This window comes from Labrus mixtus, chromosome 14 (genome assembly GCF_963584025.1).
Source record: "Labrus mixtus chromosome 14, fLabMix1.1, whole genome shotgun sequence".
Classification (NCBI taxonomy): Eukaryota; Metazoa; Chordata; class Actinopteri; order Labriformes; family Labridae; genus Labrus; species Labrus mixtus.
In genome coordinates this window covers 12,593,711-12,615,739 of record NC_083625.1, presented here as the reverse complement: position 1 = coordinate 12,615,739, position 22,029 = coordinate 12,593,711, and the positions used below count along the sequence as shown (strand labels likewise).

Below are 22,029 nucleotides of genomic sequence, written 5' to 3'. Positions count from 1 at the left end.
ATTGTTGTTCAAACATACAGTTGTTCTGCACATGTTCCACTCCATTTTGACGAACAGACAAATATCAGACTTAGTTTTGATTTATGTTATCTTGTTCTATAACACTCTGAGATGCCAGATTTCATGGTTGTCACTTATGAAAGCTTAGTATGATACATATGGATTATCTGTTTTGTAGTTATGCTCATATCTTCATTGAAAGCTTTACTGCTAATGCTGCGTCTGAAGAGATTGAATTGTAATCAATGTATGAAAGATATAGAAAATATTGTGGAACAGCTGGCATTGAACTTTGCGTCTAAAAAGGTGGATAATATGAGTATGAAATGATTGAAAGTATTTTGAAAAGCTGGCACTTCACTGCTGATGCTGCATCTGAATAAGGTGACTAATACAAGTATGAACGATGTTGAAAATACCGTAGAAAAGCTTGAGCAAAGCTGATGAAGAGTTGGTTGGAGGTAATAGAGGAGTTAACCAGGATGATGGAGGAGTTGAGAATAAAGCATTGTAAAAATACTGAGAAAGTGTGAATATGTCTGTCCTGTGTGTGTGTGTGTGTGTGTTTCTGTGTATGTGTGCCAACGAGCACTGATTAGCTCATCTCAAACAGCTGTGTTGCCATGGTGATACTTCTGCTGGGTGACTCAGCTGATTCCTTTGAAGTTTGACGTGGTTATTTCAACTGAAATCCTCTCTTCTGGTGTCCTCCTGAAATTTCTTCCGAAATGTAACATCAAAATAAATACGGCAGGGGGTGAACCTTCGGTGACAGTTAAAGTGTACAATCTTTTGCTCTGATAACCGGTTAAACACAAGCAGCACAAGACTACCGTTTCCTACGTTTTTATGCAGTTTTGTGTATGAGGAGTGAAATTTGTGGGCTCTGCAGTTTTTCCCAGCTGGGTGCCCAAGATATGTGCGTGAGCTTTGGCACTGTTTGATGACATCACTTGCTCTGAGCCTGAAGGTTCTGTGCAATAGACACTAGACACACTGAACTTTGAAAGGTTAGTGTGAAAAAATGTATTGATATTATGAAAGAGACAAAATAACCTGAAAAATCTGATTGTTGAATATCCTTGTATATGGAATAAAACTATTGCACAAAAATGGAAACTGAAATAAAAAAAAAATACAAGATAGATTTGAGCAAGAGTTTTCTGAAATGTTGGCCTATTATCTGTGAGGATGAGTTATATATCAGCTTGTACTTGATTATTTTACAAGGTCAGTGGTGGGTCATCTTGGTTGTTGAGGTTGATCTGCTGTGCTGCAAATGACTCCAAATTAACATATGAATCATCGGTTATCAGAAAGATAATGGCACAGGTGTGTTATAAGAGTAAAATAATGATGATATTTTAATGGGTAGGCAACGTTCATAGGCAAACACTTTGGGTTATTATTTCCTGATACAAGAAACAACAATATATCACTCCATTCTCCATAATATTTCTATTCATCATGATCAGAGTATTAACAGTTTGCAGCAGCAGAGTGGCTCTCTCTTTCCTCTCTTGCCATTTGCACAAAGTCTGGCGAGGGTGAGTTGCTATGGTTGCATGGGCGTGTTGTGTCTGTCAGTAAAACGTTCGCTGTTGATTCTTCATGTTGCTGCCCTATGATTTAAAGAAATAAATAATATTATTGATTAGGCTCTAATTGGCTTCTCCGCACATGATGAAACTAAATGATTTATTACAGTTTGATACAAAGTAAATATTTACTCTGTTGTCAAAGGTGAAGATGGATAAATAAAACTCTGCTGTTCTGATATTGTGCTTAGTCCTGTTGTTTACAAATAAATGAAGAGGAATTAACCAATTCTAGATGTGAAGTGTAATCAAAACATGAGCCATCTGTGAGTGTGTCAATACCCCCTACTTTTTACAGTATGTAGCATGTGCTAGGTGACAATAGCTCATCTATCTTCTGTCAAATGGTATTTTACATAAGTACTTTTTCACTGCTGTATCCCTCTTATTATGTAATGTTAACGATGTCCTCATATGGAAGGTTGTATAGTTGACATCTTGTGCAGATTTGCTTGTAACAATCATCCTAGTCTTTTGCTGTTTGGACAGGATCATGGCGAAAAGGCAGTTGGAAAAGGTTTTATTCCATCTTTGTTTTCCATATTGCAAAAATCTCATACACTTAAGTGATTTAAGGTGGTTAACACTTTATGTCACTCGTTGTTTTATTGCAACAACACCTCTTTGGCTCCAGACTAGACATTGGCAAGTTGTCAGTAGAAATAGGAAATATTTGGCAAAGGTTTCTCCTTTTCCCATAACCTCTCAATCACCTCACCTCACATTACACATCACCCTGTCGTTCTCTCTGTTTAATTTGGCTCAATTCAATGTATTGTTTTTTTCCCAGAGAACATTTGGTCACAACTTGACTCACCTTCATTTATTTTTTGTAGAAAAAATGCTGTAGAAAATACATGTTTTTGTAGTTGATTTTTTAAATAAAAGCAATATAATATCCAACAGCAGTACCAGTTAGTGTTGTTGTAGTTAAAACCACAGTAACCGAGTCCAACACATACACGAGACCAGAATGCTCCGAGACCAAGAAAATGCTGAGACATTAAGGCATCGAGGCCGAGTCAAGACCAAGGCAGGGCGAGACCAAGACAAGACCAAGACCATAAATATCAATGAAAACTCATCATCTTGTGTACAGGGGATGTGTCACTCACTTAGTCTGTAACACTGGGAAGGTTGCAGCCGTAACCGGGGGATACAAATTAAACTAAACTAAAAATGAATTGAAGTTATTTTTTGTTTAAGACAGGGACATTTTCCCTCATATCACAGTAATCGCTTTAATAATAGCCTGTCAGTGGTGGTCTTGATTTAAAATCCGGAGTCTGACCACTCAGAGACCGAGACAAGACCGAGTAAAAATGATTTTGATTCCAAGACGAGACCTTCAAAATGTGGTCTCCAGACCGGTCTTGAGGCCAAGACGAGTACTACAACACTAGTTTCAGGGCAACAATGTATTGCAGATATTCTATATAATAACCTAAATTGTTTTTTTGGTTTTTTTTAAAACACTACTACACTAAGGGTGTTATGATGGCATAACTTGCCACTGTGGCAGAACTGCAATCTTCATGTTGACCATAAACCAGATGCCTCATATTGGAAAAATATGGGATGAGTAGGATCTACGAATATATACAAAAACTATATTGTGACATTTCTAGGAGGGTATTCTCTATGTTGCATAATCTACAGTATAAATCCTTCTTTTCCGTCCAGTTACTGAAATATTTATTATGGGGGGAATTATATTTATTCCTGTTTTAGCCACCTGGCAAGACACTCAGTATAGGGTCTGCCTCTAAGGGCACAGTCTTAATTAGTTCACCTTGTACACTTTGAACAGAACATCCTATAATCTAACTAGCTTCGTCATTATACTCTCTTGGAAACCTACATTTAAGCCAGCTCTGGCTGTAGTGTCAATCTTCCTAAATAGAAGATTACAAAATTTGGTGTTGTCCTAATTTACCAATCTGCTACACAATAGATCACGATAACACAATCTAAATCAAAGACTTGAGAAGTTAACAGTAATTGGGATTACTAACACTCTTTCTATTGTAATTGTAATCAGAATCGTGTATTCAACACAGCTATGTAATACGTTTTTTGATCAGAATGCTTAGTGGGAATGTTCTCAAAAACAAAACTTGTTGTTTTCTCATTTCTCAATAGTCATTTTTTGATAAAATATACATATATATCTATATAGCTTTTAACAAAAAAAAAGTCCCAATGGATTGAAGTGTCAGTAACAAATGACATGTCCTGACTTGATTAATGATTGCTGGATAGTTAACTGATTAATTTAGAAAAGGTGTTTTTATTTTTCTATGGGCATTTATCAGAAGCACATGTAGGTGAGTATTAATACTACTAGCCTACATGTGCAGGAGTTCTTTTCAGCTTCTAAATGCATTCAAACAGCATCTAACTGAGAGGTGAAACAGAATGTTGAAGCCCCCGTTGGTAGCTTTGGATAAAACAAAAAACATGAACGTTTCTCAGCCTTATCCTTTGGCCAGAAGAGATTGATCAAATTAGCTATTGTATTGCTTCACATCAGTCAGACTTTGGGTGACCTACATAACAACATCCTCTTTCCAAACTGCAGGCGAATAGAAATGTCTTTGGAAAGAAAAGACTTCTCATTATGCAAGTAATGCATTTTGCAGTCCAAGTGCAAGTAATGTCCAAATACTCCTTTGTCTTTCTCATAGTGAGTCACACATTTTTATTCCTGGTCCTGGGTTCATGGGATTTCACCTTCAGCCCCAAATACACGGTCCATAAGTTAAGACAGTTCATTGCCGAGTATGGCCAGGTGTCATTTTATAACCTCCGGCTTAAAACGACACACACACACACACACACACACACACACACACACACACACACACACACACACACCTTGAACTTAACATAGGGATATGCTATTTAGAAGAAAGAGAATAATCAAGTAAAAACAAAAAGAAGGCGCTTCAGTTAGAAGGACCAACTGCACTGTACTAGCCTTTAGAAATGATGCTCTGTTGCTAACAATCACTCTGTGCAGCAACATATGAGGGAGAGAAGGAAAACCGTACCATCTGCTCGGGACATTCCTAATCATTGGCAGACCTTCCTTTATTGGCCAAATTCCTTGTAGGAACTGCTGATTTGTAAAAATGCAACCCCTTCCTCTCCAGCCTCAGCTATCCTGTTGAGCGTTTTGTGAAGTACATGTATTTGTGTTTATATATTATGTGTGTGTGTGTGTGTGTGTGTGTGTGTGTGTGTGCGTGTGGATGTGAGTGAAAATTCTGTATGGCTAATCATTTTTAATGAATTGTGTGGTTTCAGATGGAATTGCTGGATAAATTCCCGGTGGAAGGAGGCCAGAAAGACCCTAAGCGTAGGATCATTCCGTTCTTACCAGGTAAGAGTTACACATGTGTACCCCAGGGCCTTCACAAACACAACGCAGAACTGCTGCATATTATACCTGTATTAGGACAATATATAGGACAGTGATTAGAGTTGGAAATCGGGGGAGATAGTGGGGAATGACAGGTGGGAGAGGAGCCACAGGTTGGTCCACTAAAAAGAGTATAGCCCTCTGTATATGTGGTGTGTGAACCAGTATAGGCTACTGACGCCCCATGTCTAACTAAAACATTAATCATCCAATGTTCAAAATCTGAAAATAATTGTGAGATAAATAAGTGGTTCAATGATTTCAAAATGTGCAGTCCCTAAACACACACGTCCCTAGATTTTCACTTTAAACACTCCGCCTTCCCTAAAACAGTTTTGTTATGTCTTCACCTCAGTCCTGCTCCCTTTGACTAATGCACTACGAAAGAATTTGCCTACCGTGTTTTAAAATGTGGACAGCAATGACTCACTGAGAGGCTGTCGATTAAACTGAACTAAGCAGAGCGTTTTTCACTCAAAAGAACCAACTTGAAGAATTATCTGCAACCATAATTGCTCATAACCATACTGTTTCTGTAAACAAAAAAACGTTAAAACATTGAGCTGACCCAGCTGATCTGAAAGCCCGTATAACCATCAGAGACCACAATTATTCATTCTGAGCATTTTCTTTGTTTGTGTGTTTTAAGTGGGGGGTTGGAAGGTGAGGTAGCTGCACTATTGTTCTGGCTGAATCATCACCTTGTGTAAAACTTGACTGGCTAAAATCATGTTCTTCTTCTTAGTTGTCTTAGTGTCTTAGTTGTGTCAGTAAAGACATTTGAAAAAAAGAACTTTGGGAGTACTCAAACCACTTTTGACCCAGTGAGAGATTTAGATCCTGCTGAAAGTTAGGAAGAGAGCCTCACCCAAAAACCCAACCCTCATCTCCCCCACTAGGATTCAGGCGGGTGGGGGATAGGATTTTTTCATGGCCTTCAAGGTCTGGAACTCATTGAGAGAATACACTAATACACAAAACACACACACACACACACACACACACACACACACACACACACACACACACACACACACACACACACACACACACACACACACACACACACACACACAAAGACTCTTTGATGAACTCGAAGAAGAAGGAGGGGAAGAGGAAAGACAGATAGGAAAACACTGCTTTTCTTCGCCATATTAAAAGCAGTCATGAAAAAGCAGAATGTCCAGAGATACCATTACATCAAATTAAATTCTATTAGCTTTCTGTGTTTACTGTTGGACCCCTAAATTCTATATTTCTCCTTTAAAGATCTGTCTCCTTCCATAAATGTAATTTGCTTTCTGTCATCCACCCTGTCTTCCAGTTTAGCTTGGAGCTCTTTTGTGGAGAGGCTTTTTTACCAAAGTTTCCTATTAAAGAAAATGACCACTGAAGTGCCCCAGAGGACGGCATGAACCTACTCATCTTGTCAAGCAGCTAGGATACCAAAAGTTAAAAACTGATTGGACTCTACTTGACCCACTCTAGGAAATGTTGGCTTTGGTGGCACAATATTTCGCAAACAATTCTCAGTGGCTACATACATTTAGGTGTAAGAGAAAGACTTCCCATATTAGGTCATAAAACTCACCAAAGGATATGATAGTATTCCAAGCTCATGTTTGTCTGGTTCACAGAAGAGCAAAGCAAGTCGTTCACTTACGTTGCAAACGTCTGGACTGTGGGCTGGGGCCAACCAAACAAGGCAAGTAGAAGTGGTTTCCGCTTCTTGGTTTGGTTTGTTCAAGGCCCCGAGCCGTATTTTTTTTAATCCTTTGGTATCTCCACATCAGCAAAGTGGCTGTCTGCATGTGGGCATAGTGCAGAATTTCTGCTGCGCTTTTGCTAGGTGGACACACCAATTTTGTAGTTGCTGTAGTGTGTCCCAAGTTCATCCTTTGAACTCTGAAAAGGAAGTCTCAAAATTCCCAAACCTCTCCAAATAAACCTATAACTTAATATATGTGCATATTATTTAGTAATTCACAGAATGTTAATAATCAATTTGAGGTCTGAAAACCTCCCACAATGCTTAAGTACTTCAAAAGGGTTGATGTAGATAAATGTGTCAAATGTGATCAATTGACCTTAGAGCCCAGACAGATGCTTTCAAAGGCAGTCAGCAGGTGAGCCTTTGAAAAAGAGCTGATATATGTCTTTAGGTGATATGCATGTATGTATCTTCGGGGTCACAGCACTGGAGAAAGAGGTGAGATTCCTTCATAAAGTTTGGTCTCGGTGTAGAGATTGAGTTGTGATTAAGACGTTTTCTTTTTTTTCCCCTTTGACGATAGATCTTCTTGCTACATGTTTTTTTTTCTTCTTTTAGCTACTCTGTCGCTGCCACAGTAGGAGGCTCTGTATGTTGGGCAGGTCAAATATGTTTCTGGAACCGAATAACACATTCCTAAGTCAGTCCTCTGGGAAGGGCAGAAAAGAACAAAATAACTGAACAGTTACAATGACCTTGTTGCTTATGCTTCATTCATATCACGTTCATCTCTCTGTCTGCAGGGGAAAGCAATCACTGCTTCTCTCTCGCTCTCTCTCTCTCTCTCTCTCTCTCTCTCTCTCTCCTGTCTACTTGAACGGGTGTACCAGGAGCAGACTTGTCTTTTGCGGTTTTTCTGCCCTTAGTCAGCAACTTACTCAAAAACACAGTAATTACTGTACACAAACAGGTCGTTCTTTCACATTTGCCTCGAAAGCTCACATGCATTGTTGCTGTGTTGAGTAAAGCCCAAGTCAAGCTACAAGTCTTATTACAATGGTCAAGTTTCAACTCTAAGATTGGCATATTTTAAGTAATTTGAGACACATTGGCAAGTTGTTTTTACAGCAAGTCCTAAGTTTAGATCTATGACTCGACATGAACATCATGTTTTTTTTCCCTCAGCTTGTCAACTGACTCTAAATCATCCAGGACGACTTGAGACGTAAACTAGACCTGAACAAGTAGGTTCAAGGTCAACTTTCAATAATAACAGCTCTCTATTCAAGGCTCAAATCTTCCAAAAGCAAGTATTAAGAAAAGTCTTAAAAGTTCATGTTTTTGCCGTTCTTTAAGATTGCGAGCTTCACCTCAATTTACGATTATTTAATCACAAGTCTTACATTTTGGAAAAGTTTCAAGTCGAGCTTCAAGCTCCGGAAGGACAAGTCCTAGTCAAGTCATTTTAGATTTTATTCAAACTTTGTCCAGGCTGTTGAAACTCAAAAGTTGAGGGCCTTTGTTTCCAGGTGTCAGGTCTGATTATCAAGGATCAGATCAAAGTTCTTCAGTTTTGTGAAATCTTCATAGAATCCAAAGATTGAGTCTACAGTGTGTGTTATGTGATGATTAAAGCTACTCAAAATCTCTCTAAATTGCCGAAATTGGGTCAAGAAATAGGAGGAATTCATGGATGGTGAGTCAGCGATTAAGATGGGAGTGCTGAAGACCCAGTTCTCAGTGTGAGGTACTTTACAAAAACCCTGCCGTGTTCCTGTCTCTGTCTCTTTTCTCGGTCTACATTGCTCACCCTCCTCAGCAAACAAGAGTTGCTTGATACCGCTGGTCAATGCTGTGCTCTGAGGTTTGCCATAAAGCCTGCCTTGCGTCAGCCGAGGCTCCGGGCGGAGCAGCTTTCCTTCTCTCCCTTCTCCCTCCCTAAACCAAACTGCAGCCCTTTTCTAAAGCTGCACCCATAAGCTGCCATGCATACAGAGTGGGCAGTGTTGAGTCAGTGCGTCTCTCCTGACCCCTGAGAGCTTTGGAAAACGGTCAAGAAAGCTTTCTGTTTGAGGAGTGATGAGGAGGGAGAGAAACAGAGAGACAGAGAGAAAGATAAGGGGGGGGGGAAGTAGAAGTTACTGTAGGCCTCCAGAGGGCTGGCTTTCAAATCCCTTTAGTTTTTGTGAGCTGTCCAGACAGTGTGTCCTTTCGTCTGCTCTGCCAAAGATGTTGCCAACACCTTGGAGATTTGTAATGTCTTCTCCCACTCTTCATAGTTAATCTCCATTTTAGTAGTCTCCTTCATGTACTTCACTTTTCTGCACACATGTGGTGAGAAACTTGGCTTGGCACTTTCAACATTTCCTATTAAGCCCTTTTTGATCAAATTCTGCACAGTTTGATAAATATGCAAGAATGAAATACAGACATGATACCTCTGTGAAGGCTGTTTGTACTTTTTTAACCAAACTGTAAAGTGGATAAAAGTTGATGGGATCTAAAGGAAGGAAATAAATCAATCCATATTGCATTATCTGGAAAACATAAATTCTGTGACAGGGCAACATTGTGCCAACACTTAAGAGACCAAATTTCATGCCAGTCCAACAATTAGATGTTAGGACAATAAAAGACTTTGACCTTACCGATAAACAAAACACCCTGATTCTCTTCTGAGAACCTTAAATATGTAAAAGTTGCTGTCACTACATTCCTCTCATATTAGAAATGTTCTTGTTTTTCCCCGCGTGTACTTGTAACAAGTAAAGGGATGACCCATGGTTTGTCCACTCTGTTAATACATTGATATTAGCCTAATTTAAAGGGACTTTGTGATGTGTGCAGAAGTCAATTTCTGGCCCGTTGGTTTTAAATCAGATTGATACAATATGTCATCAACAAGTTTCGACCATATGCAGTCATCTATTATTGTAAAATTATTTTAAGTTGTATTTTTTGATGACTTAATATAGAAAGTTCTAAAGAAAGTAAGCAGAATAGAGCAGACACACACACTGGTGTGGCAGGTCAATCTGCCTGTGTGCAGACGCTTGGGGAAAGAGAATACAGCATAATAAAATCTATGTCCAAGATGTAATTCTTTTTTCGAATGTTTTCAATAGCTTAATAATCAGAAGCGCAAGACAAACCATCTCGGTGTGCTTGCATCAAAGTATTATCAATATTTAATTCTCATGCTCGCACCAAAATAACATATTTTCGGATGTATGGGTTAAGGACAAACAGCTCCACACAATTCCACTGCAGTTTTCTTTGGGATAGATTCATGTTTCAGCAACTCCACTGTAATACACTCTAAACAAATACAGTAATCTCTTGATGGAGGGGATTCAGAGTTCAAAACATGGACCCAGTCCTGCTAAAAATAGTGTTTTTAAGGGCCTATTTGTAGTAATATCTCGTTTCAGCTCTGGTGACCAGACTCGCTCATTCCTCTGTTTTTTTGTGACTACAGATAAGAGCAGGGGGATTAAAGCTGTCATATAGATGTAATTTGCTTTCCCCAAATCATGTATTCATACCTCGAAAAGGCCAGCCACTCAACTAGCTCTTTACCCACGGTGCTGTCAGTGTTATTGATAAAGTGAGTGTATTCGGTCTGCATTTTAATTCATTAACTATTTGTGTAGCATCCACTCCTTGACCTTTTTGTCCTTCACAGGACTGCTTAGTGCTTTAAAGTTGCTCCTGACAAGAACATAATATGAAACAGCCATCATGTGCATATTTACTGCGGGTGCATGTATTAACAATATTTATAAGGATTTAATAAATAGCTGTCTTTGCTGTGTTCTAAGTGTTTTTTTTTCTGACTTTCATTTCAGGAAAGATCCTGTTCAGGAGGAGCCATATCAGAGATGTGGCCATGAAAAGACTCAGGCCCATAAACGAGTACTGCAGGGTGAGCATATTGACCGTTTCATTACTTTAAAATGTAAATCTGTAATGAGGAAGAACTAAGATCTTGTGCACAAAATCCTACATATAAGTTTGGAAGTACATTGGTCATGGTAGAAAGAAGATCCTACAGGAAAAAGGAAAACAATCTTTTCATGGTGTCTGTGTGCATATGAGAAACACAAATCTCTCTTTCGGTCAGCCAACTCAGGCTTATTTATAGTTAGGTACATGTCATCTGTTACTTCTCTTTTAACAACTCCAGTGTCCAAATTGTATAACATACATTCCACGTCAGTGAGATAATACAGCTGTCAAACAGATGCTCAGAAGCTGTAGTAGATTCAAATGTATTTAACATGGTCATATACTTCTTAAAGTGAAGCTCATAGTCATTCTGCACATTTTGCACAACAGCCAGAACCAGAGCATTATGAATAATGCCATTGTCCTTACCTCTGTAAATGTTCAGTGCAATGCAAAACTCTCAGGGCGCAACCTCTGTGACAGCAGGCATCCAGCATGCCGAGGTGTCCTTAAACTCCCCAGGGGGCTCTGTAGATGACTGTGACCTCACAGCTAACAGAGACAGACTAAAAGGAGAATTTCTCTCAAGGGGTGAATGGTGTATGAGAAAAAGCTGTTTCTGTTTGGCTCAATAGAAAGAAGATGTCAGTTTACCTTTATAATGTATAGTAAACCCCTGTGATCCCACTGGACAACACTCTGTTTATGTAACCTTTATAGGCTGTTAACTTACTGTCAGTTAGAAAGACAGTAAACTCCACTTTGGCAAGAAAGGAAATGTGTCAATATGTTGGTGGTCTTTTTTCCCCATTCTAAATACAGAAGTTCTTCCTACCAGTTAAAAGAGACGAAATGTAAAACAGCCTATTACATGACTTTTTTTTTCTCAAACAATATTAATGACTTAGCTTCGAGAAAGAGGGGGAAGAAATGCAAACTGTACAACCTTAAGCTCTGCTGTAGCAGAACTGCAGCCATAAAACTGCCAATAGCCAACAACTAATTGCTTCATTTTGATAGAAATGTAGCCACAGCCGGCTAAATGAATACATTATGATTGATGTTTGGCTCCTAAGCGACGGTACACAGTTGTTGTGCCCTTGAATGAAATGCGCAGCAATAGTTTCAAGTTTTCCATCTGTCTAAATTAGGTTGCTATTGTGTATCTGTGTTAACCATGGAGTCAGTCTGTTTTGCAACCGGGGAGTCATTATGTTTGATGATCAGACAAAAGTCTCTTGGCCACAAAGTCACATGATTTTTGTGTGAACCAGTGCCCTGGTATTCAGAAATATCAGGGAGGATAAGCTGATGTTGTGTCTTGTGTTGTGGTGGTAACTGTCCGCAATATTATGCCAAAGGCAAAGAGCTTGCTGGTGCTGAGCTTGCTCCAGTCAGCACATCCACAGCCCATAGGTTGTGTTTTTGTTGAATTTTTAACGCTTGCCTTATGGCCTCTTAACCATACACACTCTTTTTTTTTCTGTCTCTCTGAGAGGTGAAATTTGAGGATGTTTTCACAAGTGAGTTCTGACTAAGGCCTTTCTCCTGCTTTCATGATCACTTCTCTTCTCCATATAGAGCCTCAGGAAACCCTCACAGTGCAAGTATGTTTCCGATACGGTGCTCGTGATAGGTCTGTCACTTCTTCACAAACCCTCAGAGTGAAGACAAAAGTGAATATTTGATCAACATTTTGGAGGAGGGGGGGTGGTGACTTCACAGCGTGACTACACCGAGTGCTGTCTGGGGTTAAAGGAATGTACAGCTGGTGTAGGCAACATCTTTAACCACTTATGTGAAAAATAAGAGTTTGGGGGAGGAATGGGTAGTGTTGTTGGTGCGTGTATATGGGCGTGGATGTTTATGGGAATAGCTAAGCAGCAGCAGGGCTGTTCCTACAGTCAAATTAGTCTTGTTTTTTTTGGAAATGCAAGTAAAGTTCTAACAATGCATTTTCCTGTTGTTGAGCTGAATAGTCTTTGATTGACATCCATGTATCCATGTAGACACAGCAACAGAAAATAACCGTCTCAGGCAGAGGCTGTAATTGTGGTTTTTTTCTGATGCCAGTAGAAGATAAAGAAGGAGTTTTTCTAGCTGCAAATCATGCAAAGCTACTCTATAGCTTCACAGACTGACAACATGAAAGGTTAAAATGATGATAATTTGAGAATTTGTAAGGACAAAAAAAACAAACAAATAAATTCACAGTGTATTGGTGCGTTCCATGTACCTGTGAAGTAGGATGTCAGAGTTGGGAATCACATCAGATCCGCTTTTCAGTTACAAGTTGGTAGAGGAGATCTTAGGAGATCAAATGGAACACACCATAAGCGAATAGACTCCTTCCACACTGCTTTTAAATTGGAGCTCCTCTACAGTGCTTATCAATCTTACTTGATAACAATTACATCAATATATAGCCCCTTGATTTCTTCATAGCAGGCCATATCTCCAAATGTATGTAATTCAGGCTTTTACAGTTACAGCAGAAAAAAAACAAATCGGAACTCTACTTTTCATCCACCCCCACACAGTCGGCTTGACAAGGTAACGTTCATGTTTTTCTTAGAGAAGAGCTGAGTCAGCCCTTCTGTTGCACAGCTGAGGCTTTAACCTGACTCATATGGAATTTCCCTCCTTGTAAAGGGTTATGTTTTTATTGAAGTCAGGAAACACAGTCAAATAAAAAGAAAGGAAGAAAGCGAGAGAGAAAAACATGGAATAGGGGGATTGTTTGTTTAACCCAGTGTAATAGTGCTGAACTAGAAATGGATCTGGGTATGAAATGTGTCACATCAAAAAAAAAAGTGTATTTTCTTTAACCATTGGGTGTTTGAGTAAGTGAAAACATTAAGATTTTTTCATTAATAGCTTACAGTTTCCTTTACTCCCAGAAGAGCAGTCTTTATTTGAACCCAAATGCAGCAATGGATAAAAAGTATATTTCCACCGACGCCGTGTTTGTATCTAAAAATTGGGCACATTCTGGATAATGTTAAAAAAGTATACACAACACATGCAAACATCTATTGTGTTGGTGTTTGTTAAGATCCATATCCCAACATAGAGCAAAGATACTGTGACTAGTACTCTACATTTATGGGAGTGCACGATAAAAACTCTCATTCCCATTCCCATTCTTCCCTTCAAGAACACACACATTTATGCATTGTGCATTCACACACTCAAACACATACACAGGCACACACAATTACCTTAATGCTGCGCGCTGTAAAGAACACTCGTAAAGTCCATTTGCTGTAATGTTCCCTGGGCCTCCCTCCCGTCTCCTCCCTGGGGAGAATTGTAATGAGTGGACGGGCCGCAGGCTGACACGAGCAGAGGAATAAATCCAAGGAGAAGATAGCCAGATCAGAATGCTCTCTGACCTCAGACAGAGCAGTGTCTTTGGCTGTAATGGTAGGCATTGGAGGAGTCCTCAGGGGGTAACCTATGAGAACTCTTAAATCAGCTACTTATAGTTGGAGTCTATAGTAATGGATAGAGCTAGGTTTTGAGGTCGTATGATTAATAACAGTCAAGCAGAATCATATGATCAATGAATCGACAACCTTTATGTGGCACACATTCACACTCGTGCTCTGTATAACTTTGTAGCTAATGAAAAACACTAGTCAATCAATCAATCAATCAATTTTTATTTGTATAGCGTCAACTCATAACAAGTGTTATCTTGAGACACTTTACAAAAAGCAGGTAAAATACCTTACTCATTGTTATGTTACAAAAGAGCAGGTAAAAAGACCTTACTTATTGCTATATTACAAAGATCCGGCCTATCCATCATGAGCACTTTAGCAAAGCAGCAAAAGTTACAGTGGTAAGAAAAAACTGTCTTATTAAAAGGCAGAAATCTGCGGGCGGATCCCCGGCTCATGACGAAACAGTCTTCACAGGCCTAGACTGCGCCGGGCTTGGAAAGGGATAGGGGGAGAGGTGGAATAAGATGCAGGAAGAGGGATAGGGAGCAAGGGGGTGGGGGGAGGCAAGCCGTCCATCAACAATCCGGTGGGGAGGGGGGGGTTGTTCTGGCAGGCCGTCCATCAACGATCTTGAGGAGCCTAAGAGAGCTCGAGAGCTCCCAGGAAAGTAGGTGGTTAGTGACTGAGATTTACAGATAGATACATGCAGTAATATGATGTACTGTATATGCACAGAGAGAGAGAGAGAGAGAGAGAGAGAGAGAGGAGCTCAGGGTGCCAGTTCCCCCGGTAGTCTAAGCCTATATCAGCATAACTAAGAGCTGGTCTACACCAGCACCAGCCCTAACTATAAGATTCATCAAAAAGGAAAGTTTTAAGTCTATTCTTAAAAATACAGACTGTGTCTGCCTCCTTCCTGCTGGAAGGAGAGGAGCCCGATAACTGAAGGCTTCACCTTACTGCCAGAATAAACGAGATTCTACCGTTTTGGTCGAGCGCCATATTCTTTCAAAATTTTGCGATGATTGTTTTAGAGTACGGGTTACGAGTTGAACCATGGAGCTATTCTCTGCCGTTTGATAACCTTCTGTTTTAGGGGCGCAATTGAATCAAGAGTAACTCTCAGCGAATCCACTGCACTATCAACAAACTGATCTAGCTGAGAGGGACTAAAGCTATCATAAGAGTTTCCAACTGGGTTGAAACACGGTACTGAATCAAAAGCAGCTGAAATAGCTTCCTTAAATCTAGCTACAGCACTATCAGATAAACTTCTAGAGAGCACATTTTTATTAAGCAGAGACTAGTAGTGCTTTGTCCATGGCAGAAGTCCCACTACTTCCTGACACACGCTGCTGGCATCGCCTCATGCTCATAAGTATAACAAGGTGGATGAGGCACATGAGACAAGGGCACCTTGGTTGGGTCTTTGGCTTCAATTCCATATCCGTCAGTCCTGATGTTATATCAGTGTGACAGAGAATCCAGACTCTGCTCCCTTAAAGGACTGAAGTGAAACACTTAGGAGTATTAAAATCAGAGGTAGAGGCCAACGGAGGAAGCTTGATGGATGGCATTGAGCTTTGCCTGCCAGCAACAGGAGAAGGAGTGGTCTCTCTCAGCCGTATGAGAGATAGCTACCATGGGGTCATTGGCGACAGTTCTCCTGTCTTCTGGTTTGAGTCATGAAGCGGTTAAGGTCATTATCTGTTTCACAGCTGCCTTTTAGTTGTTGTTTTTTTCTGAAAGAGCAGGAAAAGCAGATAAAACACAGAGTCAGGAGAGAACCAAAAATGGCTAGAAACCAATCAAACCATTAAAAGAGAGAGGTTAAAGTGACTGTGTCTTAAATCTCCGGCCGTGCTGTCAGGACTCATGTCTCTGCTGCTGGTGAGCCTCCACAGAGCTGTAAAATGGGGGGGTGGGGATCAATTAACTAAGAAACAGAGAGAGGAACAAACCAAGCTGATGGGATTTAAACACTTCAAAACAGGAATTCATATAAACAACTACTACTTTACTTATTATTGATGCACTCTTATTCTGAAAAAAATAATTTTGTTTTTTTTTTGCAATTTAAAACCATTTGCGATTAGTAAGATAAATATGATAAATTAGAATCAGCCTAGTTAAATGTATCCTCCCAGACATAATTTTCTTAATGTATTATTTTAGTAAGAGAAAATGTTTTGATTCCTCATGTGGAATATACAGATTTAAACTTGAGTCAGGTACATATTGCTGTGTAATGTAGCATATACACAGAGACAGAATGCTATTAACTAAGCTATATTTGATGGGAAACTGCAATGGCACAATACATGAGTCATCATTGCTGCTCTCGTGAAAGGTTTTGCTTTTTCTTGTATGTTGCAAAAACCTTATGCATGTTAAAAGTTCATTTTTCCTTTTTTTGGTTGAAACATGCTAAACAATGCGTTACAGATCCAAGAAACCCGATGCCCTTTGTACCCTGTGACATTCATACATGCTCGGGCATGTAGTCTGAAAATGCCCTTAAACAGTTCAGCAATTGCTTATTCTATGACTCAGTGGAGGCTAGACACCCACTGAAGACAACTTTTAACCTCTGGTTGACGTCTTTGTTCACTAGTAATTTAACTTGTTCGTTTGTTCGTGGGATGAAAAAACATTTTCTGCTATCTTTTGTGTCTGAAGGCCCTCATTCAGCTGCCAGTCTACATCTCCCAGTGTGAAGAAGTCAGAGTGTTTTTTGAGACCAGACCTGAAGACCTCAACCCCCCCAAGGAGTAAGTGCCACACATACACACACACATATATACACAACTGTAGTGACCCTCCGGCTCACAAACAATGAAAAACCAGCCGCCATTTGTCCTTTAGCTGATGTCATGTCACATCCTGTCTACATTTTTCTCCCAGCCTGCCGGTAATGAGCGTTCATTATACTCTCTAATGGATATGATTTCATACTGTTGCAATCTTCTTCCTGTTTAATTTTTCAAGCAGAAACACATCTAATGGTTCTTTTTTCTTATGCTGAGTTAGCATATAAGCAAATAGCTTAGTTTAGCCACCAGGCTCCAGACAGCTAACACTGCATGATTGCTCCGAATGTGTGCAGACCTGCCCTGTTGCTTCTTGCAAATCTCACTCAACCCATTAGCGTCACATCCAGCGCTGACAGTTACTATGTGCCAAAACTATAACATCAGCAGGCAATGAATGCCAGCGTCAAACACACACAAGTGTGTGTCGACACACACTTAGCTTTGCACACAGGTTCCCGGTTACAAATGTGTTGGTATTAAGGTTGCCAGCACCTTCGGGGCAGTAGAGGTTACGGGTGGCTGGTTTCATAGAGGCCATAATATGGTGCTCACATTCTGACCCTGGAGAGGATTTTTACACTTACAGCTGTCAGCTGCAATATTAGCTCTAACCTCTCTGTCGTCACACATACACATGTGCAGCACTGGGCATCGAGAGTCAGCAGGAAATTGAGTCCTGTGATATATGCTGGGAGTGCACATACTGTAGGGCCAGCAGCATGCTACCACTTAGAGAGTAGGGATTTTCAATTGGCAAAAATGTAACTGGAGCAATTATTATTTTACAAATAATATTAAGATATTTTACAAACTTCATTCACGATTGCATGTGTTGTTGCAGTTTTCACATATGCATCATTGTTTGATTTGTCAGCATCTACACATTACATACTGCAAAACATAATCAGAACAACTATAAACGCATCCAAATTAATTACATGCTCAAAGTGTTTCGATCGTCACGTGTAGCCTCATCTAAAACAGGGCACTCTTTGTAGCACAGCTTGGTTCAGAGAGTAGAGGCTGTCTCACACCTTCCTAATGCAGGCAGTGAGAAGACTGTGGCGGAGTGTGTGTCTTTCATATACCACTTGTCACCCAAATCTCCTTGACATTTAATGTCACTTAAATGGTTGAGTCAGGGAATTTGCAAAATGTCACATCACTCTCGGATCCATTTCTAACACTGTACCACCTGGTGCATCTGACCCCCCCCCAGAAAAAAATCAAAAGGTGTGCAGACGTGTTGTGATTGTGGCATTTGTATAAATGTCTATTTTAACATTCACTGTGTGACTGGATGGTTTGCTTCTCCTGTGAGAGTTATACAACTGTGCACATTTAGCTTAATTTAAAATCTGTGTTTTTAAAGTGTAGTAAATAACATTTTATCACACAGTTATGAAGACATCTTGTCTTGCACAGCACAGAATGTACATGCATACTCACTGCATTATGTATAATCTAGTAGCCGGGGTTTTTACTGAAGGACAATTAACAGGACATGATGCTGTTAGAGGGATCAGGCATGAGATGGCTACTTGCGTCTGCATGCCATATGTTCTTCTATAATGTAAATGGATTTGATGTCACTTTGAAAGGTGTTGTCCGTTGCAGTCTGTTTTCTGAATTTGCTGTTTGGCCCAAGAATCTGATACTATGATCGATATTCTTTTGTGTGTTAATGGGGAAAGATGTCCGTCTCATGCAGGTCTGTTTACAAGTGTGACAATAACTGTGCTCTCTGGAACTCTCTCATGAAATCAAACCACTTCATATGCATGTCATCAATGCACAGTATATGTACACAAACGCTCACGCTGTCCTTCCACAGGGCAGGTTGCCAAGGACACACACCCCCTCACTCCCTATATAACATCCCAAGCATGTGTTGGGAGAGGCAGGATAGAGATGGAGCATTACTTGAGGCAGATGAATATAGAAAGACCTTGGTTTGTCTTTATTGAAATTGGATTACCGCGTTCTTGCTTGAGCAGCCTGTTTATTTGGCTGACTGACAACAGGGCTTGTTGGACAGACACACCAGCCACTGTGGGAGAAGATTTATCATGGCCAGTAAATCCACTGCGCTGAGGGGGACATCCTAGACTTTCTCCCTGAAGTGTAGCGGTGTAAGAGGAGAGGGAAAAGGAGAAAAAGATGTGAGAAGGAGTAGTTCAATTTAGGGAAGGTGCATAAGCAGAGAGTAAGAGAACCAAAAAATATAGGTGAGATGTCAGATTCAAGGAGAAATAAAAGACAGAATCGAATGGGTGGGGAAATAAAAGTGAATGAAGAAAAAGCTGGATGGAAAGAATTAAGAGGAGCTGCTCATGTACAACTAAGAGATAAGTGTTTAAGTGAGAAAGTAGGGGAGGGGATAGAGGGAGAGAATAAGGTGGTTGCACACAGGCTGAAGAACATCAATCAATAAATCAGGATGTGTACTTGGCAGGGAGGAAGTTAATACAGACACAGTGCAAGGTGTTCTGAGTCTCCTACACGAAAGCCAACCTAGAATTTCCAGTGTCACTCATGTTTTGTGTGCACCATTAATTCATGACTGACCAGGTAAATATTTAAAAAGTAAATATGTTTCATTTCCCCGGTGACTTTATTATGAAGGGTCCGTAAAAGTCACTACATTCAGATGATATCCTGTCATAGAAGGTTCTTACATTAGTCCCCTTCTTTTAAAGGCAAAGCTGCATATTGTTTAGTTCTGATTTGCTCTCAAGTCGTTGGACGCCATATGGCTCAAGCATGGCTGTTCCCATGAGAGTTGAAGTCAGAGGATTCATTTGATTTGATACAGTAAACTGATTATAGTTTGATAATCATATTAGGCCAATGATCAAGGTCATTGGCAAAGTCTGGTGCATTACCTGACCCCTCTTTCACCTTGGCTCCAAACAAACAAGCAAAGGGACACACACACATTCCTGCTCTGTGATAACCCACATCATTGGGGCTGCTTTTGTTAGCAAGGCTGGGGATTTCTTTTTATAGTGTATTAATGGGAGAGCTTATCGGTAAAGATTTATTGAGACTTCAGCCCCAGCAATTAACAGAAATGCCGATGGAACAATGCTTTATGGGGCTAAGAGCATTCATGTTGATGCATTCATGTTGTGAAGGAAATGAACAAGGGAGACGAAGGAGTGAATTAACTAAAGATAGAGGATTTGAGACAGATAAAAAAAAGAAAGGCCATAAAGTAAGACACTAATATTTAGATAACAAAGAGGGAGAGGAAGGGCGGGCGAGTGAGTGAGGGAGCTGAGTGCTGAGCATTAGCCACCATTGACTTTTCAGGGCATCTGGACATTGAATCAGCTCCTGACTGCTGCCGAGGAGTGATGGTCTATTTATCTGGCTAATGTCTAAACCAGACACAGCAGATGCTGTATTGAATTTAACATCAAACTACATTTCAGGGATCAGCTATCCAGAGGCTTTCTATTCACATGGGCCTGTATCAGAGAGGGAGACTCACACTCATCCTTTTCTTATGAATCTGAAGCACATTAATACATCTAACAGACAATGGTCATTTTTCCATTTATTGTTCATTCAATACTGGAGTAATTAGAGAAAGTACTCTGCTGTGGCAATCTGACAAATATAAAAACTAATTAAACAACTCAAAATCTGATCAAACTGAATCCATTCAAAGTTCACTAAAAGCATCATTAGTGCCTGTTTCCAACTTCAGTTAATAGTGTAGAACTTTCTACCGATATTTACCGGTATTTTACACTACAGCTGGTTAAACAGCAGCAGTAGTGTAAAGAAGCTGTTGTATTTAACAGCCAGATCTTGGTCTATAATAAAAATAAATTGTTTGTTTCCTTCAAGGGTCATAGCTGCAAAGTATCGGTTAGAGGTATAAACTGTCTGACGATGTGAGTAAGATTCAATGACTTGGGGAAAAAAAGCCTATCAGTGGTGATCTTGACCGGTCCTGATTTAAAATACGGAGTCCGCCCAGTCTGAGACCATGCAGGACAAGACCAAGTAAAAATGCTTTTGATTCCGAGATGAGACCGAGACCTTCAAAAAGTGGTCATTAGACGGGTCTTGAGACCAAGACTGATTTCAAGTACTACAACACTAATAAACAGCTGACGTTTTATCTTCGACCAAGTTTTAAGATGCTTTTTGACATTCCTGAGATGATGTAATTCCAATGAATGTTCATAATAATGGTATTTGTGGTAAAAGAAACATCTCCTTGGCTTTGATGAGAAATGTGTAGAATTAAAGATGTTTTCCTCTTTTGTGAACAGGGAACCCATTGGGAAGAAGAAGTCAGGTAAGACACGGCAATACTCGTTTGGTTTGATGTTATTTTGTCTTTGAAAGAAATAAGTGCAGAGGAAAAATGGCATTAGCTTTTAATTGGTAATATGGGGCAACAGTTTTTATTCCCTCTCAATATTTCCAGTCGGCTCCTATACATCCAAAGTTTTTGATAGGAAATGATCTCCATCTAGTGGCCACAATCTTAATAACAGGTTAAAAGTCTTTTGGCTGATGCAGTCAAAGCCATAGTTAGTCCACACTCGAATGTTTTCCTGGAGTTGAACATTTGAGTACTGGTAGCAAAGAATCTCCTTTTGCCATTTTTCACTGAATCTTTATACATATTCTCTCTTTCCTCTCCGTTTATCTTGTTGCCCTTAAGTGCATCCATGACATATTTTCAGTTCTCTTCTCTACTCATTTTCCTTTCCATCAGGGATTGTGGAGCGAGCGACTACTTTCCTAAAGCGAGGTAGTAAACACTTGGTCGTGCTGTGTGTGTGACCCAGCAGGCTGCTAGTGGCCTGTTCCCCCTCCCCTCCCCCCCTCCCCCCCTTGGCCTGGGCAGGTGGGATGTGGCTCTGTTGAGGGCTTGGGGCTTGCATTGATTCAATAACGGAAGCTTACAATGTAGCTGATGATCTTTAAATCATGTGTTGCTCATTTCCCTGGTGTTTTTAAGTGTGTTGTGTTGTGTTGTGGCAGAATAGAAAAGACTTATTCAAGTAGGGTTTCAACTTTCACTTACATGATAATGTTGTTTTTTAATTAAGCCCTTTAG

General features: G+C 40.0%; 1 protein-coding gene across 4 annotated transcripts in view; it reads left to right on the top strand.

The window, feature by feature from the left end:
- The window catches only part of sh3pxd2b (SH3 and PX domains 2B), a 39,595-nt gene that overhangs the window by 9,067 nt on the left and 8,499 nt on the right, over window positions 1–22,029 (top strand). For 2 of the 4 annotated variants that reach the window (XM_061055141.1, XM_061055143.1), the window contains exons 3-7: window positions 4,908–4,983; window positions 10,582–10,658; window positions 16,810–16,901; window positions 21,233–21,258; window positions 21,685–21,720. In XM_061055141.1, the coding sequence (XP_060911124.1) occupies window positions 4,908–4,983; window positions 10,582–10,658; window positions 16,810–16,901; window positions 21,233–21,258; window positions 21,685–21,720 (307 nt within the window). The remainder of the gene's footprint in view (window positions 1–4,907; window positions 4,984–10,581; window positions 10,659–16,809; window positions 16,902–21,232; window positions 21,259–21,684; window positions 21,721–22,029) is intronic. The other 2 variants (XM_061055142.1, XM_061055144.1) reach the window with 1 other exon arrangement.